The following is a 21012-nucleotide window of genomic DNA, read 5'->3' on the forward strand; positions in this document are numbered from 1 at the left end:
AGTCAGTATGTGGGGAAACAGAGACCCACCACCCATGAATTGCAGTTTCCCACTTTCCTACTTACATAGCTCCTTTATCCTCTTTTATCCCCAACCCTTCCTGATTTGATTGTATAACTACATATTTCTTGCTTATCTCGTTTTTTACTCATCTTTTCTCACATCTCTTAAGCTGTCTTCTCAAAAAAGTATCCATGGATCTTTGTTTCCAAGATAACCTTTTTGTTTAAATCTCATCTTTTTCAACAAACTTCCACCTCGTCTCTCCCTTTTTGTCATATATAAATTTTGAAAAGATAAGTTGAAATACTTGGTGTCTCCTACATTTACCGTAAACTTTTACTCATACTCCAGAATTCTTTAAGTTCCTAGTAGTCTCCAGATTGTCACCCAGGAGCCTCTTCAACCCATGTTCACACCAGTATCTTTCCCTGTATTATATTAGGTGATGTTGGCCACATTGATGATTTTTGTTTTCTCTTTTTCCATTGCCCTTTTCTGTCAAGTGTGTTAATACTCACTTTGGTGTCCTATTCTTACCTCACAGTCCTTTATCTTAAGTTCCATCAGCTTCTTGCTGGTTGGTCCTCAAGTTCTGTCTCTATCTGCTAAGCTCCAAGAAGTATTTCTCTAGAACGTTTCTAACAGCAGAATCTTCTAATTCATCATTTTCAGACCCCTTATCCATTTTTCAGGTCTCCCTTTCTTTCTTAATTAAGGGCATCATCTTTCATCCAGGTGACCAGCATTGTACTTAATGACTGGCTTTTTTATATCCACCCACAGCCAAATATACCCTAAATGAAACCAGTGATTTTGTTTTGAAGTGATACTGTCTTTTCCACCTTTTCAATTTTTATTGTCTCTCATCTGGACTTCCATTCTGCTAGTTGCTATTTTATTAAAAACTTTTCTTAACAAGGAGAAAACAATTAGCAGATGGTTTTTGCTAAAGACTGTCTTTTACCTGACTCCAGGTATACAATTCTCTGGACCCTCAACGCCCTGTGCCCTTTTATAGATCTTCCCGGCTCCCTTTGCGTCTCCATTTCTAATACTGTGGTTTTAGTAAGCGTGCTCTCTCACATCCTGTAAAAGTAGTCACACTAGCTTCTATCCTGCTCCTTCCAGTCAGCCAAAATCCATACTGAAGTTCAGGGATGTGCGTCAGTTCTATTTTTCTGATGCTAGATTCCTGCTAGAATCTACGAGATCAGAAATAGAAGGGAAACCAGAGCTATGGCATCTTCGTGGGAAGATTCCTGGAGCATCATTAATAGTTAAATAGTTCTTTTTCAAGAAAAATATGTTGATAAAAGAGCTATTTTGTTGTCTAGTCCTCTCTTTGGCTGTCAAAAGTAGTTTTTAAATAGTCACACTATATTGTGTGATATTTTTAGTTCATGTATGTTATCAAATTGATGAAAAAGACTAAATTTCTTTTAGATTTTTAAAATTGTATGAACACAGAGTATTGCATGTATGTTTGTATGTACACCATGTGCATGCCTGGTGCCTGCAGACTTAAGAGAATATTGGATCACCTAGAACTTGACTTAGGGATGGTTGTGATCCACCATGTTACTGTTGGGAAATAAACCAGGGTCCACAGCAGAGCAACACATGTTGTTAACTGCAGAGCCATTGTTCCAGCCCCCAAGTAATCTAGTTTTTTAAATTACTCAAATTTAGTGTTATAATTTCCACTACAGCTCCAAGTGTTATTATACCCAGGTTTGTTTTAACTTTGTAGTGCTGGAAAACCATGTTGTTCACATTATGGAAGAGGTTGGTTTTAACACAACAGCAAGCTTATCAGTGTGTAGCTAGGAGAAACATTTTTCCTAAATGAAAACTATACTGAAAGCTTGGAATGAAAGATTGGATTATGCAGATTTTTTTTTTTTTTTAGTAGTTATCTCAAATATGGAGGAGATAAGTGGAATAGTGTGTTTTTTTGTTTGGCTAGCTTGGGGTGTTTGTTTCATTTTGTTTTGAGACAGGCTCTCATGTAGATCAGACTAGCCTAGAGCTCCTAATCCTCATGCCTCTACCTCCTAACTGTTGAGATTACAGGTGTTTGCCACTAGGCCTGGCAATCCTATGATTTTAATGGATTAGCTTTGGTTTCCTATGAACAGAGAGCATATTGAGTTCTTTAACTGTGGCATTAATAGGCTTAGAATTGAAATGGAAGTCGTTTTCGATTTGGACACATGTCCTTTGGAGAAGAGTACATGGCTGGTGTTGCAGTGCTTTCTCAGGGATCCTGTCTTAGATGTAGTGATTCTGTCAGATCTTCATTGCTGTAGTGTGAAGACCTTTTCCATTTTCTAGGCCCTTGATAAAAATAATGCTTTTTCTTCATTTTAATACTTGTAGAATACTCAGTGTGTTACAGTATATATTTCTACTTAATTCAATGCTGGTATTTTTTCCTCACATTGCCTCTCCATAATTGTGTGGTACATTTGGAGTCATCTGATAAGTGAAAAATGTTTGTTGTGTTAGCTACATACACTCATGTCACTCCTTCACTCTGCCCATTGTAAACCGACGGTTGATTCTCATTCTTGGAGAACACAAGGTAGAAAAGTCCCATTTAACACTTTCAATGTAATATCGATGGTGAGTTATTTGAAAGAAGAAAGGTAAGACAAAGCTGGTCTGTAGCAGAGTCACCCTCACAGAGAAGAAACGCGAGCTCTCCCAGAGGAAGAGTTGCTGTACTCTGCCTCTGTCTGATTTCACCAGTCCTCGGTCCTAAGTTCCCATTCTCTTTCAGCTGTGGGTTTGTCTTGCTTTCATTTCCGTTTTGTGAGTTTCTTTAGCTAGACAATTTATCCTAGTTTATTTTCCCTTTCTCTCCAATATGAACTAATGCTGAGCTGATGATATTTCCTTTTTGCCCATTTGACTTCTGTAAATAAAAAAACCTTTAATTTTCTTTTGTAATTTATTTGTCTTTTCAAAATATATGGGAATTGCAGGGCCTTAGGTTTTTAAAGTCTGTCAGCAAACTAAGTGGTCCTTGATACCCACTGAACTTGTAGTGGTCTGGAAAGAAAGCCCAGTGGTGAGGAGTTTGCTCCCTGTCTCTTGATGCCCAGGTGACCATGCAGCTCAGAAATGTCTCAGAAGTAACACATTTACTACAGACCTTTTCGCCAGTCACTACTAGCTTCCGCTGCTTTTTAGTGAATAAAATGCATGCTTTTTAAAAAAGCATGGTTTTAAAAAATTATTTCAAAGTGGTAGAAAAGCCCAGCATAATTGTGCCTACCTGTAATTGCAGCAGTGAAGAGCTGAGGCAGATTGTAAACCAGGACTACACATAAACAAGCCAATAAAATACATGTCATGGGGGGTTGATTTTTATAGATTTTTGGAAAATATAGCTGACATTGGAAAAAATGTCAGAATGTTTAACTATAAATTGTATGTTAATTTGTTAGTTGTAATATAGGATATTTAAAAAGATGACAAAAAACAAAAACAACATTGCAAGCTGGATAAAGAGCACCAGAAAGGAGGCATAGATGGAGGTGATTTAGTCCTCCCTCTGGAGCATGCGGGAGCAAAGGAAGTAGTCACATAGTAAGGAGTGTGGCATAAGAATCTCACTTTCGGTCTGCCGACTGGAAAAGAGCTCTTGTTCCCCTCACTCTATGAATAGACTAAGTTCTTGATTTAATTAGCAAAGATTGCAAAACAGTATCAGCAACATAATGATCAAGTAGCTGGCACGCACACAGCATGGTACAGCATTGTTTTTCCTGGCCTCCAGAACACGAGAACTGCCAGTGATCTGTGACGCTGTCAGTATGAGGTAGGATTTTATAAGCTTCAGGAAGTCTGTTCTGGACTAACAGTGTAGGTCAGTAGATTAGTGCTCGCCTAGTCGGCAGTAGGGCCTGAGTTCACCTACTACATTCTCCCAAGGACACATGGATATGCAAGAAAGAAATGGGACAGAAAGGTCAGTCCTTGTTCTAGTCCTGTTCTTGTAGACTTTAGGAATCTATATTACCATTCCAAGAACTTTTAATAATTTGAAGCTACATAAGATCGTGTTTAGAGGGTCAGGGAGATAGCTAGCAGGTAAAAGCAACAACAAGCCTGATGGCCTGAATTCAGTTCTCAGAACTCATTCAAAAAGTCGGATGCAGTGGCCTAAATCTGTAATCCTGGTACTCATAGGATGGTAGGTAAGTAGAGATAGGAAATAACTTAGACGCTCACATGTTAGTTAATTTAGAGTTCACAGTGCAGCAGCAGAAACAAGACCCTGCCCCCAACAAGATGGAAATCGAGAACCTACTCCTGAAAATTGTCCTCTGCCTCCACACAGGAGCTGTGGCATGTGCAGGCCTGCATTTACATACACTCATACAAGTTAAATAGGCGTAATTTTTAAAATTGTGTGTTTAGAAATACTAGTCCTTTTTTATACTCAGTTGTCACATGGATTTGAATACCCGAGTTGAATTATCAGTATATTCTCTTCCTTGTATGAATTACAGATATAAAAGTAAACCCAATACTCAGGCTGGCTTAATATGAGAAACTTCTTGTTCTCAGCACTCCCCTGGTTCAAGATACTGTCAGGTCTGTGACAAATGCTTTCCCTAAGAGCTCTGACATAGGCATTAAGGGGTTTGTTTCTCCTTTATGAATTCAGCCAGCATAATGCTGATTACCTCAAAATAAGATGTATAAAAATTTGCTTAATCATACACACTGTCTTGCTCCTTAAGAAGATCAGACCAGTCAATTAGCTGTTTAGCAGGATGTAATAATGGAGCTGTCAGTTGCTTACAATGAACTCTAAATTAGAAAAAGATCATGATGCAGCAAGGTTTTAATGGTTTAACTGAATGCAGCTTGGTAGTGTTGACTATCATTAGTCGCTTGAACACAGTGACATTGATGACCTGCTGAAAGCCTTCGCTCCAGTTAATCTTTTGACCGTGTGTTTACAGTATTTGTTTTCCTGTCCTAGCAACCTGATCATAATTAGTTTAGGCTTCCAGTTGTAGCAAGGATGGTTTGTGGGTGTGTCTGTGTCTGTGTGTGTATGGTAGGGCAGCCAAATTATAATAGACCAGTTAATCAACCCAAAAAGTCACTACATAAATTTGGGAAGTCCAGTGCACTCAGTACATTTATTCCATAAAGTTACGTCGACACAGGAACTCACATGAGAAATTTATTTGTTGAGTCGTGTCTTTTTCAGATGATTTTATGTAACATAGAGATAAATGTATAATATTAGTGAGAAAACTTTCTGCTTATTTCTGATTTCTTTTCTTCTTTTTTTGGGGGGGGGGGGCTGGGGGGGAGTTCTTCGAGACAGGGTTTCTCTGTGTAGTTTTGTTGCCTGTCCTGGATCTCACTCTGTAGACCAGGCTGGCCTCAAACTCACAGAGATCTACCTGGCTCTGCCTCCTCAGTGCTGGGATTAAAGGCGTGTGACACCACTGCCTAGCTATTTCTGATTTCTAGGGAACATGTCTTAGGTTCTATCTCAACTTGTGAAAAGGGACTCTCCTATAAAGTGGCTTGGGTGAAATTACTTCTGGAAGTCTTCCCAGCCTTAAAACGACATGGTCTTTTTCTAATTTCAAGTTCATTGTAAGTAACTGATACCCCCATTGAATCCTGCTAAAAAGTAAGTGACTGCTCTGGTTTTCTTAAGGAGCAAGACAGTGTATATGATTAAACAAATTTTTAGACATTTTATTTTGAGATACATCAACATTATAACACTATCTTAAACCAAAGGGTGTCGAGAACAAGAACTTTCTAGCATTTAGCAAGCTCAGCTAGTGAGATATATGTCATTCATACAAAGGATTCAAAATTGCATAATTTTGAAATCTGCCCTTTTATTTATCAGTTTCAAAATAGTCATAGTGAGTTACAGTATATTTTGAAGGTGGATAAAAAGAAATTTATATCTTCTAATTTCTACTGAAAACCAAACAGGTAAATGCTAATAAACTTGAAACTAGTGAATTTCAATATAGTAGAATCTTCTAATATCAGAAAATTTTAAGACTTCTAGGTATCTTCTTTTCCAACATTTACACAAGACATATCAATAGTAGTCTTTCCAGGTATCACTCGTCCAACTTCATTAAATATTTACATGTGTGTATGTGTGTGTGTGTGTGTGTGTGTGTGTGTGTGTGTGTGTGTGTGTGTATGTGAGAGTGTGTATTTCTGTGAGTATGTTTGTGGGTGTGTGTAGTCCAGAGGTTGACACCTGCTTTCTTTCTTTCTCTACTTTTTTAGTTGTAGTTCTTCACTGAACCCCATCTCCCCAGGCCCTTATCAAATATTTTAAATAGTGGAGCCACTACCTTGCTGGGCAAAATACTAATTTCTTTAAATGACATCCTAACTTATGAGTCTTTTTGTTAGGTTGAGTAGAATTATGTCTTCACAGCCACCCCAATATCTATCTAATTGTAGTTACTTAAATGAATCACAGTTTCTCCAGTTGCTGTAGTTTAACATGCCTTTTGTCGACATTGCCCTTGGTGACATCTTGTGTTTTCTGTTTAGCTTGTCACACTTCAAGAAGCAAAACTGCTGCTAAATGAAGACGATTACCTTATTAAAGCTGTATATGACTACTGGGTGAGAAAACGGAAAAACTGCAGGGGGCCGTCCCTCATCCCCCAGATTAAGCAAGAGAAAAGAGATGGCTCTACCAACAATGACCCTTACGTTGCGTTTCGGAGGAGAACAGAGAAAATGCAGACTCGGAAGGTAACGTCCGCATTGTATTTAATTGAATGTAGCTTGATAGTATTTACTGACATTCATCATTTGAGCCCAGACGCTGATGACCTGAAAGCCTACTTTTCAGTTGATCTTTTGACCATGTGTTTACAGTATTTGTTAGGCTTGCCCTGGACTTCCAGTTGGAGCCATAGGGAGAGTTGTGTGTGCTTATACAGTTGCGGGTTTTGAGTTCCTCAATAAACTATACATGCACTCATGAATCACTTCTATTTGAGAAGCTGAGAATCAGAACACTACTTTTCCTTGCTTACAGAGGAGTTTTGAAATGGTAGTCTTGTTCTTACAAGTGAAAATGGTCTTGTTGCCTCTAAGTTTTGGGATTGTAGGAAGTAAGGAAGAGTTCTTTTTCAAACCTATTCTGGAAATTACCAAAAGTAACAGTGGCATCTTTTTCTCACTTTCTTAATTGTCAGTTGTGTCAGATTTCAAAATAATAGACATGTCTACATCTGAATCCCAGAAGTGTGCATCAGAATTGAAGAGAAATAAAATTTTATACTGTGGAATGATGATATAGAATAAAATGGAAGTATTGTTTCAGGGGATTGTTCACTGGTTTTCATTTATCATAAGAAACAGTAAATACTACATATGGTATCATACTCTGTTAACTTCACAAGGAAACAGGAACACTTAAGATAAAAACTGAAGAATTATAATTTGGAACAAAGCATTTTCTGTGGATTCTTGTTTCTGCTAACACTGAAAGCTTATCTTCGTCAGCTGTTAACATAACAGCTGTGAAATACAGCAGATGCAGGGATTGTATATTTTAGGAAAAACTCTCCTTCTAGTTAATAACTAGAATTTTCGTATGAGTTTTTATTATGAAATGTGATTTTCCTAAACATAAGAGGATGGATTTCCCAAGAATATATGGCTGCACTAGCACAGACCTATTTCTCAGTTTAGCACCCCAGTCTTAACTGAGAAGAGCTAAGGATTTTGAGGTTGTAACATCTTCATTAGAAAAGACTAAGATGAACTAAGTTTGTGAGCAGAGCACCTGTGTTTACATGCAGACTGGCTGTGAAGAAAGAGACTTGTCAGTATGGAAAAGCTGAAGTACCAGTTGCCTTTGAAAAGCAGTGTCAGCATTTGGGTTACATAATAAATGTGACCAGTAGTAATCCTTTCTGCAAAGAAAGTAGTATTGTGCCTCCTTTAGTGTGAAATCCTTGATATTGATGATTTATTTGCATGTAAGTGGCATTCTGGATATAAAAGTATACTTTTTTAGCAATGGATTGTGCTATGTATTACTAGGAACTGTTTCTTAAATTAGACATTTCAATCACCAATACCAAATTTTCCTGACGTTGCTTCTCGCCTTTAGTCTGGCTCATTATTTTCATTCTCCTCTGCAGGGTACTGCGTTTCCCTTTCAGTGCCTTTGTTTCTCATTCTTCTCTCCGATTGTAGACCAGATGGATTATCCCTGCCGTGCACTGGGTGCTATTAACAAACGTATACTGTGTCTCAAGATGAGAAAGATGGCAAAGTGCTCCACAGATCATGCCACACACTAGGTAGAGAGGAGGTGGGCAGGATGCGGCATTATAGGGCTAATACTGCTGGTAACACGGCCCTGATTCCTTTCTTTGCCTCATTAAACTTAAAAACACTTAGAGCTTGTGCAGAGGCCAAAAGGACTACTGTTCGCATGGCAGTGTTTGCAGGGCAGTCTAGAATTTAACTATAACTCACTGAACTAAAATTAACTTGGATATTAATAAGTACTTTAGGACATTTTTACACCAGATGATCTTATCTGAGTTTACTGGTTACAAAGTCCTAATCAGCATGTGTATTTAATATGCTAACTACATAGATACAGTCTTATTTATTGCCTTGCCTGTGCCATCTGTCTACCTCTGACTCAGAAAAAGTAATTGGGTGGGAAGGGAAACTCCCCGGTTCGCAGTTCTGCCTGTGCACATCAGTCACCTGTGAATCACCTTCCATTACAAAAAGATCTGCAGTTGACTCCAAATGACAGTAGTTTGAAAATCACTTCCCTAGGGATTTGATGGTAGGTACAGAAGTATAATATATAGCTGCAATAAGAAGAAAAGGGGGTGGGGATTTAGCTCAATGGTAGAGCGCTTAAAGCACAAGGCCCTGGGTTTGATCCTCAGCTAAAAGAGGAGGGGTGGGGGGGAGGGAGTTAATGCTGAGGAGCTGGAGGGATGGAGCAGTTAGAGCATCTTAGAAAAGATGCTCTTGGAGAAGAGCTAAGTTTGATTTGCAGTTCACAATTTCTGTAACTTCAGCTACAGGGTAACTTAACACCTATCTATGGCTTCTGTGGGCACTTGCACTCATGGTACACATAACTGCATACACACGTATCATTAAGATAAAATAAAACATAAATGAAAAAGTCTTTAAAGCAACATAAGCTGGCCCCAAGCAGGGACAGTTACAGAAAGGGTTAGAAACTAGAGAGAAATGCCAATTGAAGAGAATAGAAACAGTATCAGTTTGAACTATTGATTTTAATGGTGATGAAGTATAAAGATAAAACTGAGAGAAGGATTCTGCTGTGCACGAAAATGAGAACATTGGCGCCATAGTAGGGCACAGGAGCCAACCTGAAGGGAGCTGGGAAAGTTTAAGCATCAAAATAATGAGAGTAATGAGTCATAGCTCACAGAATAGCCATGAGCCCTTACTTACTTAAAAGGGAGATTAAGACAGAGTCTGGAAACATGTGAATGTTTTTAAGTCAAACATAAGTTTCATGTATGTCTTTATGCTATCTCTCCCATTCCTAACACTGTTCTCCACCTGCTGGTCCTCTTAACACCTGCAGATTGTCTTAGTTAGGATTACTCTTGCTGTGAAGAGACACCATGACCACAGCAACTCTTATAAGGAAAACATTTCATTGAGGGGGCTCACTTACAGTTTCAGAGGTCCATTCCATTATCCTCATGGCAGGGAGCATGGTGGCATGCAGGCAGATGTGCTGCTGGAGGAGTTAAGAGTCCTACATCTTGCAGGCAACAGGAAGTTGACTGACAGTCACACTGAGAGAAGCTTGAGCAAAACACCTCAAAGTCCACCCCACTATGACACACTCTCAAAGTCCACCCCACTATGACACACTCTCAAAGTCCACCCCACAGTGACACACTCTCAAAGTCCACCCCACTATGACACACTTCCTCCAACAAGGCCACACTTAATAGTGCCACTTCCTTTGGGGGCCATTTTCTTTCAGATCATCACAGTCTTTCCTTATGCCTCATGTCTCATGTATCACCACCCCTCCAAGATCTATTGATCCTCTTTCTGTTTTCATGACCACACATATACACATCTGTGCACACACAAATTTAAATCTAGATTCTACACATGGGGAAAAATGTAGTATTTGTTTTTCTGAATCTTGCCTTATTTTGTTTAACATATTACTCTCCAATTTTATCTATTTTCTTTTAAATATGATTTCATTTTTATAGCTAAAAAAGTTTCCACTATGTATATGTACATTTTCTTTATCCATTCATTACAACTTTTTCTTTAGATATCAAAACTTAAAAAAAAAAAAAAAATCAACAAAAACAGTTTAAACTTTACCATTTGGCAGCCACAATACTAATAATGATTTCATGTGAAAGAACCATTGAACACTAAACTAATGAGGGAAATTTTAAGAACACACAATGCTTATGTAGTTATACAACATATTAGGTTAATTTAAAAGGGAAAAGAATATTTTAGTAGTTAAACCTGACATAGGACAAATTGTGGTATCTAACTCTTGATAGGGTGTGAGACAGAGTCAGCATCATTTCTGTGGTAGCTGTGCCCAAAACATACAACCTGAATGTAATCATGGAAAAACATCAGTGGAACTCAAATTGAGAAATACACTACAAAAATAAATATTCTCCATTTAAAAAATGGGATCATGACGATGACAGAAAAATGGAAATTTTCCAAATAATGAGGTATTAGAAGTATAACTACTAAAAACAGTATTTAATCCTGAGTCAGACTTGCAAAAAATTAATTTTGAAAATAAAAATACTGTCTCACTAATACTCTATTGATCTTAGTTTCCAGATTGTGATCACTGTGTTGTGATTATATGAAAACATCATTGTTTTTGTAAAAGCAGATTGCAATATTAAGGGACATTTGTTCATCTCAAATTTGGAAATACTGCAAATATTATGTATATTTATACACATAACTGGAGATAAAAGCTAGTTAAACTTTAAACCGTTAGGAGATCAGGTTAAATATCCATAGAAAGTATTTGTGCTATTTTTGTAACTTTGTATGTCTGAAATTATTTAAAAATAAATTTTTGAAGAGTAGAAGGGGCACAGCAGAGGAAAGAAAAGGTTAGGAAGAGTACTTTAGGTGGATATGGCCTCATGAATATTCATCTTTTGATTATTTGTGTCTCATATGTGTTGATGCATATACACATATTTGGGAAGCACATAGAGTATTAGCAGAATAGTAGGTACTTTAATGTTTGTTGTTGATCATGTTAATTTTTTTCAGTTACAAGTTATTGTTTCCTGTTTACTCGCCAAAATTGCTTAAAACTGTGTTCTGCAAATTACCTTTAGATTAGATTAGATTAGATTCTTTCTAATATATCTAATTGTTAAGAATGAAAAGATTGCTTAAGTGTAGGTCTCTCTGCCAATTGAGGAGTATTAGAGGTCTTTGTTTAAACGTGGCTCTGTATAAATTAGACACTATGAGGACATTTAAAGCATACATCATAGGTGATTTTATATTCTGATGAATGCTGCTTACTGTAACAAAGCCATCTTTTAGTTGAAGTTATGCTTTATTCTTATAGGTAAGAAGTTAGCAATACTCTGAAGTCTAAAGTTTTTTGCTAGATCTCTTTCATCCCCTTCAATGAGGTATTCCTTGAAGCATGAGAATCCCATTTCTTTAGGTGCTCATTATACTATTTTCAGTTTTCTGAGTTGCTGGAAGTGAAATTTTGTCATTGATCTTGATTATATTGTGTAGCCAGAAGTTTCCTTGTGTCCCACAGCTGCTCAGTCCCAAGTAAACACACAGAGGCTTATTATATTAATTACAAACTTTGGCCTATGGCTCAGGCTTATCATTAACTAGCTCTTACAACTTAAATTAACCCATTTCTGTTCATCTATGTATTGCCACTGACTCGTGGTCTTACCTGTGCTTTATTCCACCTTGCTTCCCTGGACGGCTCTCAGCATCTCCTCTCACTCCGCCTTCTTCTCCTTGTCTCTGCTTGCATTCCCCACCTGGCTCTATTCTGTCTTACCATAGGCTATAGCAGCTTCTTTATTAGCCAATAGTAGCAACACATTTTCACAGCATACAGAAAGACCATCCCACAGCAATAGTTTATTGCTGTGAACCTTTTAGCTCCCCCCTACAGATTTGGATGGATAGATACATGGTTAGTCGCTCATGTGGGCTACCTTTTAAATCTTGGTAAGGCTATTTTTATCATTTGGTAGCACATTACTACCATAGGAGTACTTTATAATTTTTATATGCTATGTTTTATGTCAGTTGGATTTTTTTCTACATTGGAATTATTCTTTCTGTGGCATTAGTTATCAACATTTTTTTTTTTTCTGAACATTGCTTGTACTTAAGTTTTCAAAGTTAAACAGGTAAGTTCTTGTGGAGTTGCTATTTGTGTTTGTTTGGGCTTGCTATTTGTTTATTTTAATAATTTAAAACTTACAGAATAATTGAGATTTAGTAAGAGCTTGTTGAATGAAACTGGAAACATGGATAATTACATTATTCTTTGAAATTATTATTTCAAAAGAACCGTAAGAATGATGAAGCCTCCTATGAAAAGATGCTGAAGCTGAGGCGGGAGTTCAGCAGAGCCATAACGATTTTGGAAATGATTAAGAGAAGAGAGAAAACCAAAAGGGAATTATTGCACTTAACATTGGAAGTCGTGGAGAAAAGGTACCATTACCACTGTTTGTACTAGGGCCACGAGAGCCAGGCTTTGGGACCGTAGATAGCGATTATAGAGTAGAATTTCATTGCTGCCTTTTAAGATTTGTAGTTACTAGTTGTTTTTAAAATTAGATTATTATGGTTTAGATTTCATTTGGGGGCATTTTGGTATAGAGAATTGATCTTTTTAGATATTGTCAGAGTCGTACTTTTCTTAACAAAACCTAGGGGTTATCTTGCCCTAAGTTTTTCTTAAACACTGTTTAAAGAAAATGAATGGTTGAAAGGTGAAGTTTCCTGTTTCTATTCTTAAGAATTAGGATCTACAAAGTATTCCCCTGCATAATTAAATAGACTGAAGTTCCATTCGGTTTTAGGGAATTTTGTGTGATGCTGAAGTAAACATTCTACGCAATAGTCCCAGTGCTTAATAAAATACTTTAATGTGAGAAATTCATGTATTATATGCCTTAGTCATTTTTCAGGTTTCTTGTTTGTTATGTTTTTAACTGAATCTCAAATATGAACTTGTTTTTTCTGTAACTTTTCTCTTTAACAATAATCTGCTATCCTAAAGCTAGGCTTAGTGGCATATACCTGTAATTTTAGCAGTTGAGGTTTACCCAGGAGGATCAGGAGTTGAAGCAAGTTTGAGGCCACCTGCACACTTGAGGCTCTGTCTCATCTCTTCCCACCCCCCAAAATTGATAGTTCTGTTTTACTCATTCAGTTACTTAAAATGTCATCATTTTAAATATATTTTTCTTTCATTAAACTCTGCTTTTTTTTTTCTTATACTTTATTATCTTTCCAAGATATCATCTGGGAGATTATGGGGGTGAAATCCTTAATGAAGTGAAAGTTAATAGATCAGAAAAAGAGTTATATGCCACACCAGCAACTCTTCATAATGGAAACCACCACAAAGTTCAAGAATGTAAAACTAAGGTAAATAATTCTTTGGAGAGAATCATGGGTGGTAATATTGATTACGTAATATGGTGGCAAAAGAAGAAAGTAAATAGCATGGGTTTCTTTGTTGTTGTTTTTTATTATCATGCCACTGATTTGATGGGTGTTTTATATACAGCTGACCCATTAATCCCCTCAAGAACTCTCCTCTGTGACTTCTAGATCATAGCTAGTAAGCGTCACATTACAGTTTGAGTTCGTGTCTCCCAAAGTGCATTGTTTTGATGTGCTGTCTGCTTCTCTAGAGAACCGGGTCATTGCCAGAACCATCATTTGCCAGTTACATACCTTGATTGACTTTAGAAAGTCCTCTGTATTCGGGAACATGGTTTATTCCCAGTAAAAGAGCTGGCCTTGATGAACACTTTATTTTTAGGTTAAAGAAGGCTTTTTATTTAGTGCTCATTTGATGTATTTAAGTACTATTTAACTTGGGTATGTAAAACTTGATAGAGTCTTTCATTTTAAGAAGCTTAGATTTAAATAAGCGTTGACCTGAGGCATCTAAACAGTAAGTAGAGGCTTGCCTGCAGCAAGATTTTATAAGTGACTTGGGTGTTTGTGGAAAATTCATCTTTAAAATGTCATTGTTTTTCATGGGTTCATTTTTAAACACCAAGGAAGAATGTGGAGCAGTATGACTCCTCCTCATTCAGTGCATGTCAGTTCAACCAGCAGGTTCTTATTAATCACAGGCATCTAGCCCACCCACCCAATTCCCTTTGAATCACTCTCAAAGAGAGCCAAAAAAAGTTACCAGCACAACAAATGTCACTGTGAAAACTACTTTTTAATCAATCTACTTTGTATCAGTCAGAGCTTTTCCTGAGAGTATCATTACATAAAATTTTAGAATAAAAAATTTTAATCTATAATGATTGATAGAATTACATTGAATCTTACTTTAGGTCTTATCTAAGTCAATAAAAATAGCCTAACTATTATTTTTAGAGATACAGTGTAACACATTATTGTCTTACCCTACACATATAGTTACTATATTTAATTTTCATTTTTCCCACCTTAAAACATAGAAAATTGCTGAGAATTTAGTTTTCCTTTTGATCTAGTAGTTTATATCCAATTATCCATTTCTATCAAGTAGCTTATTTTTTATTAAGTATAATCTGTCCCTCAAAAAGCATTTCTGTTGTATGTTCTGTTTCTCATTCTAAGGTAATTTTAATATTTTGGCTACATGATTCATTATCTAATTTCCTTAATAATTTTACACTTTTAATATTGTTTTTACTTTGTTGCTCAGAGCAGTCATTTCCAGCACTTTTTTTTAAAGTCGCAATTCTCCTTTTATGAAAAGCAATACCAACCAGTAAATAAAATAGAAACAGGTCTCTGCTTTGTGGAAAGGAGGAGGAGCCCAACCCTTCAGTCAGCCCCTTTGCCAGATGGACTCCACAGAACCCTGGGGTACTAGAGAACCATTTGATGATTGTTCAGTCAGGGCAAGAATTATATGGTGCAAAAAAATGAAGGGGTTTGTCTAGCTCATACTATTTTTCTCAAAAGATTACCACATGTAGACGTTTTTAAAATATGAAATAAATGTAGAACTAACTAAATTAATAAGTTTGTGATCTAATTCAGTTATGTTTTAAAATAAAGTAATGAATTTTGTTCAGCACAGTGGATTTAACTAAGAATTAAATTTAAATACTTTAAAATACTGAATGGTATGATAATATGACAATCTAAAAATTACAGTTTAACTATTCATAAAAACCAAACTTAAACACTATAATTATTTTTCATTATAAATTACAGAAAGTAAATCTAAATCATGTTTCAGTTTGTGACCATAATAAAGTTTTCTTACTTAAAACAATAATTAAAATTCACTCCTAAAGAAAAGTGTATGTTTTTTCAAAGAGCAGCATAGTTTTTCATGATTTCTAAAATGATTTTCATTTCTTCCTTTTGGGGGAAAATCCGACACGTAAACAGCACCCTCATCATTTGTCTTTGAAAGAAGAGGCTTCTGAGGTGGTTCGTCAAAAGAAGAAGTACCCAAAGAAGCCTAAGTTGGCAGAGGCTGTGATAGCCCCTCCGCAGCCCACTCCTGAGACATTGCCTGTGATCAATAAGAGTGACATTAAGCAATATGACTTTCAGAGCTCAGATGAAGATGAATTTCCACAGGTGCTTGTTTGAAACTGTTTTAAACACATGTCCTCCTGCTCCTTGATTTGCTGTATTTTGTAATTGGCATCTTAGTCTTGCTTCTGCTTCGCTCACCCAGTGTTATAAAACATTTCTACATATTTCATAAGTATACATGTCTACACACGTGTCACTCACAGTATTTACTGTTATTTTCTGTCAGATGTAGAGATGTATTCTGTGGGACAGTTAGTTTCAGGTTTCCCCTTTTATAAAAACAAGCATCTTTGTCTTCTTCCTATTTGTAAAATGGCCTTTTAGAAATAGCTTTACTGAGTCCAGGATGTCAGTATTTGAAGACATCTCAACATGAGTACAATATTTGCCAGCAGTTGACTTTCTGTCATACTCTACCAACATAATAGTTTTTATGGTTAATGCAAATTTTATTATTTGTCAGGTAATAGCTATTTTACTTTAAAGAAGACTTAGAAGAACTAATTAAACTTTTAACTTGTGAAAAATTCCTTGTTTACTATTCAACAGTTTCATGGCAAAGTATTTAGGATAAAATTCTTTTAATGTCATTTTCATCAGTGTTGTTTTTAAAACAAGAGTTTTATTTTATATATAGGATCAGATCATTTTTCAAAAATCACCTGGTCTGACAATAACCTGTTTTTCTTCTTTCTATATGATCTATAAAGCATTCACAAGAAAATATAGTAACAACTTGAATCTACTATCAGATGTGTCATAGTTTAATAGTTTTATTTACTTAAAATAAATTTTCTTTTAAAAGCCAACATCAAAAATACAGCTTTAGAAGCAACACTGTGTGTAAAGCCTTTTATTGTTGCAGCCATTTAAAATCCAGGTCATAAAATGTGCCTCCTGTGGCTATATTACTTGTTTACCCTGCCACCAACTTGCTTTTCCTCCCCCAAATGATACTCCGGTGCCCATATGTATTAGTAAGTGCACAGAAATATGCTTTGTTTTATATGTTCTTGAGAACCACTGAATGAAATCAGTCAGTACATTTGTCAGCCAAGTCATCCAGTTAGTGTGGGATAACCCTTTGCAGTCATCAGGTGACCATTCTGAAGAAATGAGGAATGTAACAGTGAACCTATCGAGTTCTTTCGGGTAGAGGAAATCGAGACTCTCCCAGCAGATTCAGCATTGTGAGAGGAGAATGTACCAGTTTGGCATTGCTGGAGTCAAACAGGAGAGAGAGGAAAAGATGGAAGGGATGATGTAGGCAAATGGGAAATTATTAAAGGCTTAAGTCAGCAAATGATGTAATTAAATAAATTCATGTAAAACTTGCAGAGTAGGTTACTGTCAGTACTAGTGAGAACCTAGAAAGTCTTGCCTATGCTCTGGAACCTGTTACTAGGTCTTACTCAACTTTCATTTTTTGTTTGTTTGTTTTGTTTGTTTTTACTGAGAACTGCTTTCCTATACCCTGGTGTCACTAAATAATGTAGGTATTACTGTAACTATAGCTCTTCTAAATTTTCCCAGGGGTGGATTTCAGGAAGATAGCATGTTGTCCAATAGACAAGGAACAAGGGAATACATAACCTTAAGAGAGTATTATAACCAGGCTGACTAACATTGTAGTTGGGAAGAAGCCCCATGTCTACTCTGATTATAGTCAGCTTCTTCTGTTATTGCTGACACATTGTTACCTTTCTGTGCATGCTGAAGTCCTTCCCTAGGGAGGGAGAGTTAGGAAGGAATAAAGTGCTTCATGCAAAGAATTGTCAGACACTTTGTATCACCTCTTTATCTGTTTTAGAAGAGGTAGATACTTGCAGAGGAACCAAATTGTTAAAATTTCTTTATAGTTTTGAGTTTGAGAGTTGATATCTTAGGAAGGAGAATTAACTCTGTGCCTTTCTCCTCTATGGGGTATTGAAGGGATAGTGGAACCTCAAACAAATGCCCTTTCCCCAAGGTGACCCAGTTTGGAATTAATGTAGAGAGAAAAAAAAATTCCTCTCTAAAAAGGAATAAGGGATTTGTGAGGTTCAAAACCGTGCCAAGTAAATATGATTAAGCAGGCATTTGTGAGAAAAAGATGTACTGCAGAGTAAAATTGTAAGACAACTAAAACTTAAGTACTAAGGTTTTTATAGTGTTTAACAATTAGGGTGGACATTTATATTTATTGTTTCCCTGATGTATCAGTATATTTGACATAATATCATTTACCCTGCTTTTATGACATAAAATGTGCTCTAATGACTCAGTGCTATCCCCTAGGGTTCCCCTTCAGATTATATAAGGATATTTGGCTGGTAGCGTCTGGTCCTGGAAAAATCCTTTTTAATGTAGCAACTCAAGTCTTTATACTTCTGCTCTACTGTTGTGATCTTAAACTTTCTCTCAGCAACCAATCTGTTTATATGCTTTAGCAAATTTCTCTCTTCTGATTTTGTTTCTGTCCTGTTAGGTTTAAGCAGGAATTTAAGGGGATAGAGAGATGGCTTGGTGGTTGAGATCACTTGCTGTTCTTAAAGAGGTCCTAGGTTTGCTTCCAGCACCTACATGGCACCTCACAGCTTCTGTGGCTCTGGTTCCCAGGCATCCAATGCCCTTTTCTTCCTAGCATTTGGCTTTATTACAGAAAGAAGTTTCCAAAAAAAAAAAAAGAGGAGTTTCTAAATAAAAATACAACTAACTACCTATAGGGGAAGCATAACTGTCACCAAGTATTTATGACTGCACAATTTATGACTTTATGTAAATGGGATATATATAAAAACTAAACTAATTCTTAAATCTAGCATTTATGTTCAGAAACAAGAAAATACCATGGGTACTTAGATGCAAAAATGAATCTTAAAAATACAGATTTATAGCCACAGAAAATATTTACATAACAGTTTTTAAATGTTTGGGGCAAATTAGTTACCTGCTGGATGTAGCAGATGTGTTTGTGGCCTGATTTTATTTTCGATCTTTATGTACATTGATCTGTTAACCTGATAACTGCTAAATGGAACACCTGTTTTATACAGGTGCCATCTCCAGCATCAGAACCCGAAGAAGAAAATGATCCTGATGGTCCCTGTGCTTTCAGAAGGCGGGCGGGATGCCAGTATTATGCTGTAAGAACTTTATATTTTGTGATATTTTTGTGAGCTGGCATTAACAGATCATTCATGTCAAGGTAACTTAGGCTGAGTCTAAAAGTGGGAAGTGCATCAGTATTTTTTATTTTATGCCTCCTGTAGTGTGTGAATACCAACAAAAGTAGATGAAAGATACCAAATTCTTTCAAAGGATATCAGAATCCTTTTCTTGGAAATAGACATTTCATATTTTAAAAATTATTTCATTTGGAGCTTTAATTATGAAAATTAATTGCACATGTCTAAGTTGTCTTCAGAACTTTTGATAGCTTCTGGGTTTTCACTGATGAGGTTGTGTGTGTGTGTGTGTGTGTGTGTGTGTGTGTGTGTGTGTGTGTTATATACCCAGTAAGTACAATTTTTAAACTTCTTTCATGCCAGTGTTGTCTGATAATTGTATCTATAAACTTGAGACACATTTAGAAATCTCTTTGTTTTATTGATGTCCCATTTTGGGCGCAGTGTTAGAGAATAACCTTGACTTTCCAATGCTAACGTTTTCCATCAAGTGTAATAACTATAGAGTAGTAAAGGTGGTTTTACCCTTTTAACATGGTTTGTAGGAACCGTGTGATTGCATTACGCTATACTCACATAGACAGCTTTTTTTGAGGGTAGACCTGATGTAGGAAGGATGAGGATTTGTTTTCAAGTTAGGCTGATAAAGGATGGTAAAAACTACTATAGAGGGGGACAGAATAGACAGAAAACAGAATGATACATAGAATGGAAAGGCCACGAAATAGGCTCTCCAGTCCTTAAAAGTAAAGAGAATGCTTAAGCTTAACCTGTGCATACACTTCAACTTTCAGTTATCTCTAGCACACCCCCTGAAAAAAATTAGTTCATAATTTCATCCACTCCCTATGTATAAATAAATATTAAAACATACTCTTCTTAGGTTTTCATCTAAATTTTAATTGTTCTCCTAATACTGTCATTTTATTTTTTATCATGATTTAACTTTTCTTCCTTTCGTAATTACTCTATGAGTTATTTTTATTTATTTATTTATTTTTTGCTGTCTCTCTCTCTCTGCAGCCTCGTTTGGACCAAGCTAACCATACGTGTGAAAATTCAGAGTTGGCAGACCTAGATAAGTTGAGGTATAAGCATTGTCTCACCACACTTACAGTTCCAAGAAGATGTATAGGATTTGCACGGAGGCGAATTGGCAGAGGTGGAAGGTAAGCTCCTTTGACCTTGCTTTCATTTTCTAGCTGAAAGGGAAGGAAGCCATAGAGAAACAGCTATGTATTTTATATATGATATACACGTGTGTCTTACTGCTTTACAGGGTCATAATGGACCGAATATCTACAGACCATGACCCAGTCCTCAAACAGATAGACCCTGAGATGCTGAATGGTTCTTCAAGCTCTTCCCAAACTATAGACTTTTCTTCTAATTTCTCTCGGACCAATGCTTCCAGTAAACCTTGTGAAAATAGACTGTCTCTTTCTGAAATATTAAGCAATATCAGATCATGTCGACTACAGTGTTTCCAGCCAAGGCTACTAAATGTACAGGACATTGATAATGAAGAATGTACCTCAAGAAAACCAGGGCAGACTGTGAGCAGTAAAAGAGTTTCTGCAGCATCTGTAGCTTTATTGAACACCAGCAAGAACGGCATATCAGGTAAGCATCAAGAGATATGCCCCAAGTCTCTATTGCTACTCTTCTTCATGTCCATTATGTGATAAGTTAACTCATACTAAATTTTGGACACTTATTTTCCTACTTCTACTTGGAAAATAAATTTTGTTTTTAGTTTTCAGCATAAGAAACATACCCCTACTAATTTGGTTGGCATGTGAATGTCTGGTATGGCAAATGTGTGGGCTGAACACAGTGTTCCCTGTGAGTTTATACTGCTTATTAGTTGCCTCCCAATAATCATTGTACAATACTCTCTACTTATTTTTTTAATTATTCATTAATTTGGATGGAATGTAAACATTGCTCCTTAAGAGTTCTATTGAAAACCTTTCTGGAAAATGATTTT

At 36.4% G+C, this 21012-nt stretch overlaps 1 protein-coding gene across 2 annotated transcripts in view; it reads left to right on the plus strand.

The window, feature by feature from the left end:
• The window catches only part of Epc2 (enhancer of polycomb homolog 2), a 113786-nt gene that overhangs the window by 80416 nt on the left and 12358 nt on the right, over positions 1-21012 (plus strand). Inside the window, exons 4-10 of one of the 2 annotated variants that reach the window (XM_036184865.1) lie at positions 6571-6777; positions 12626-12774; positions 13584-13716; positions 15703-15897; positions 18891-18980; positions 20046-20191; positions 20302-20645. In XM_036184865.1, the coding sequence (XP_036040758.1) occupies positions 6571-6777; positions 12626-12774; positions 13584-13716; positions 15703-15897; positions 18891-18980; positions 20046-20191; positions 20302-20645 (1264 nt within the window). The remainder of the gene's footprint in view (positions 1-6570; positions 6778-12625; positions 12775-13583; positions 13717-15702; positions 15898-18890; positions 18981-20045; positions 20192-20301; positions 20646-21012) is intronic. The other variant, XM_036184866.1, reaches the window with a different exon arrangement.

Source organism: Onychomys torridus, chromosome 4, assembly GCF_903995425.1.
Source record: "Onychomys torridus chromosome 4, mOncTor1.1, whole genome shotgun sequence".
Classification (NCBI taxonomy): domain Eukaryota; kingdom Metazoa; phylum Chordata; class Mammalia; order Rodentia; family Cricetidae; genus Onychomys; species Onychomys torridus.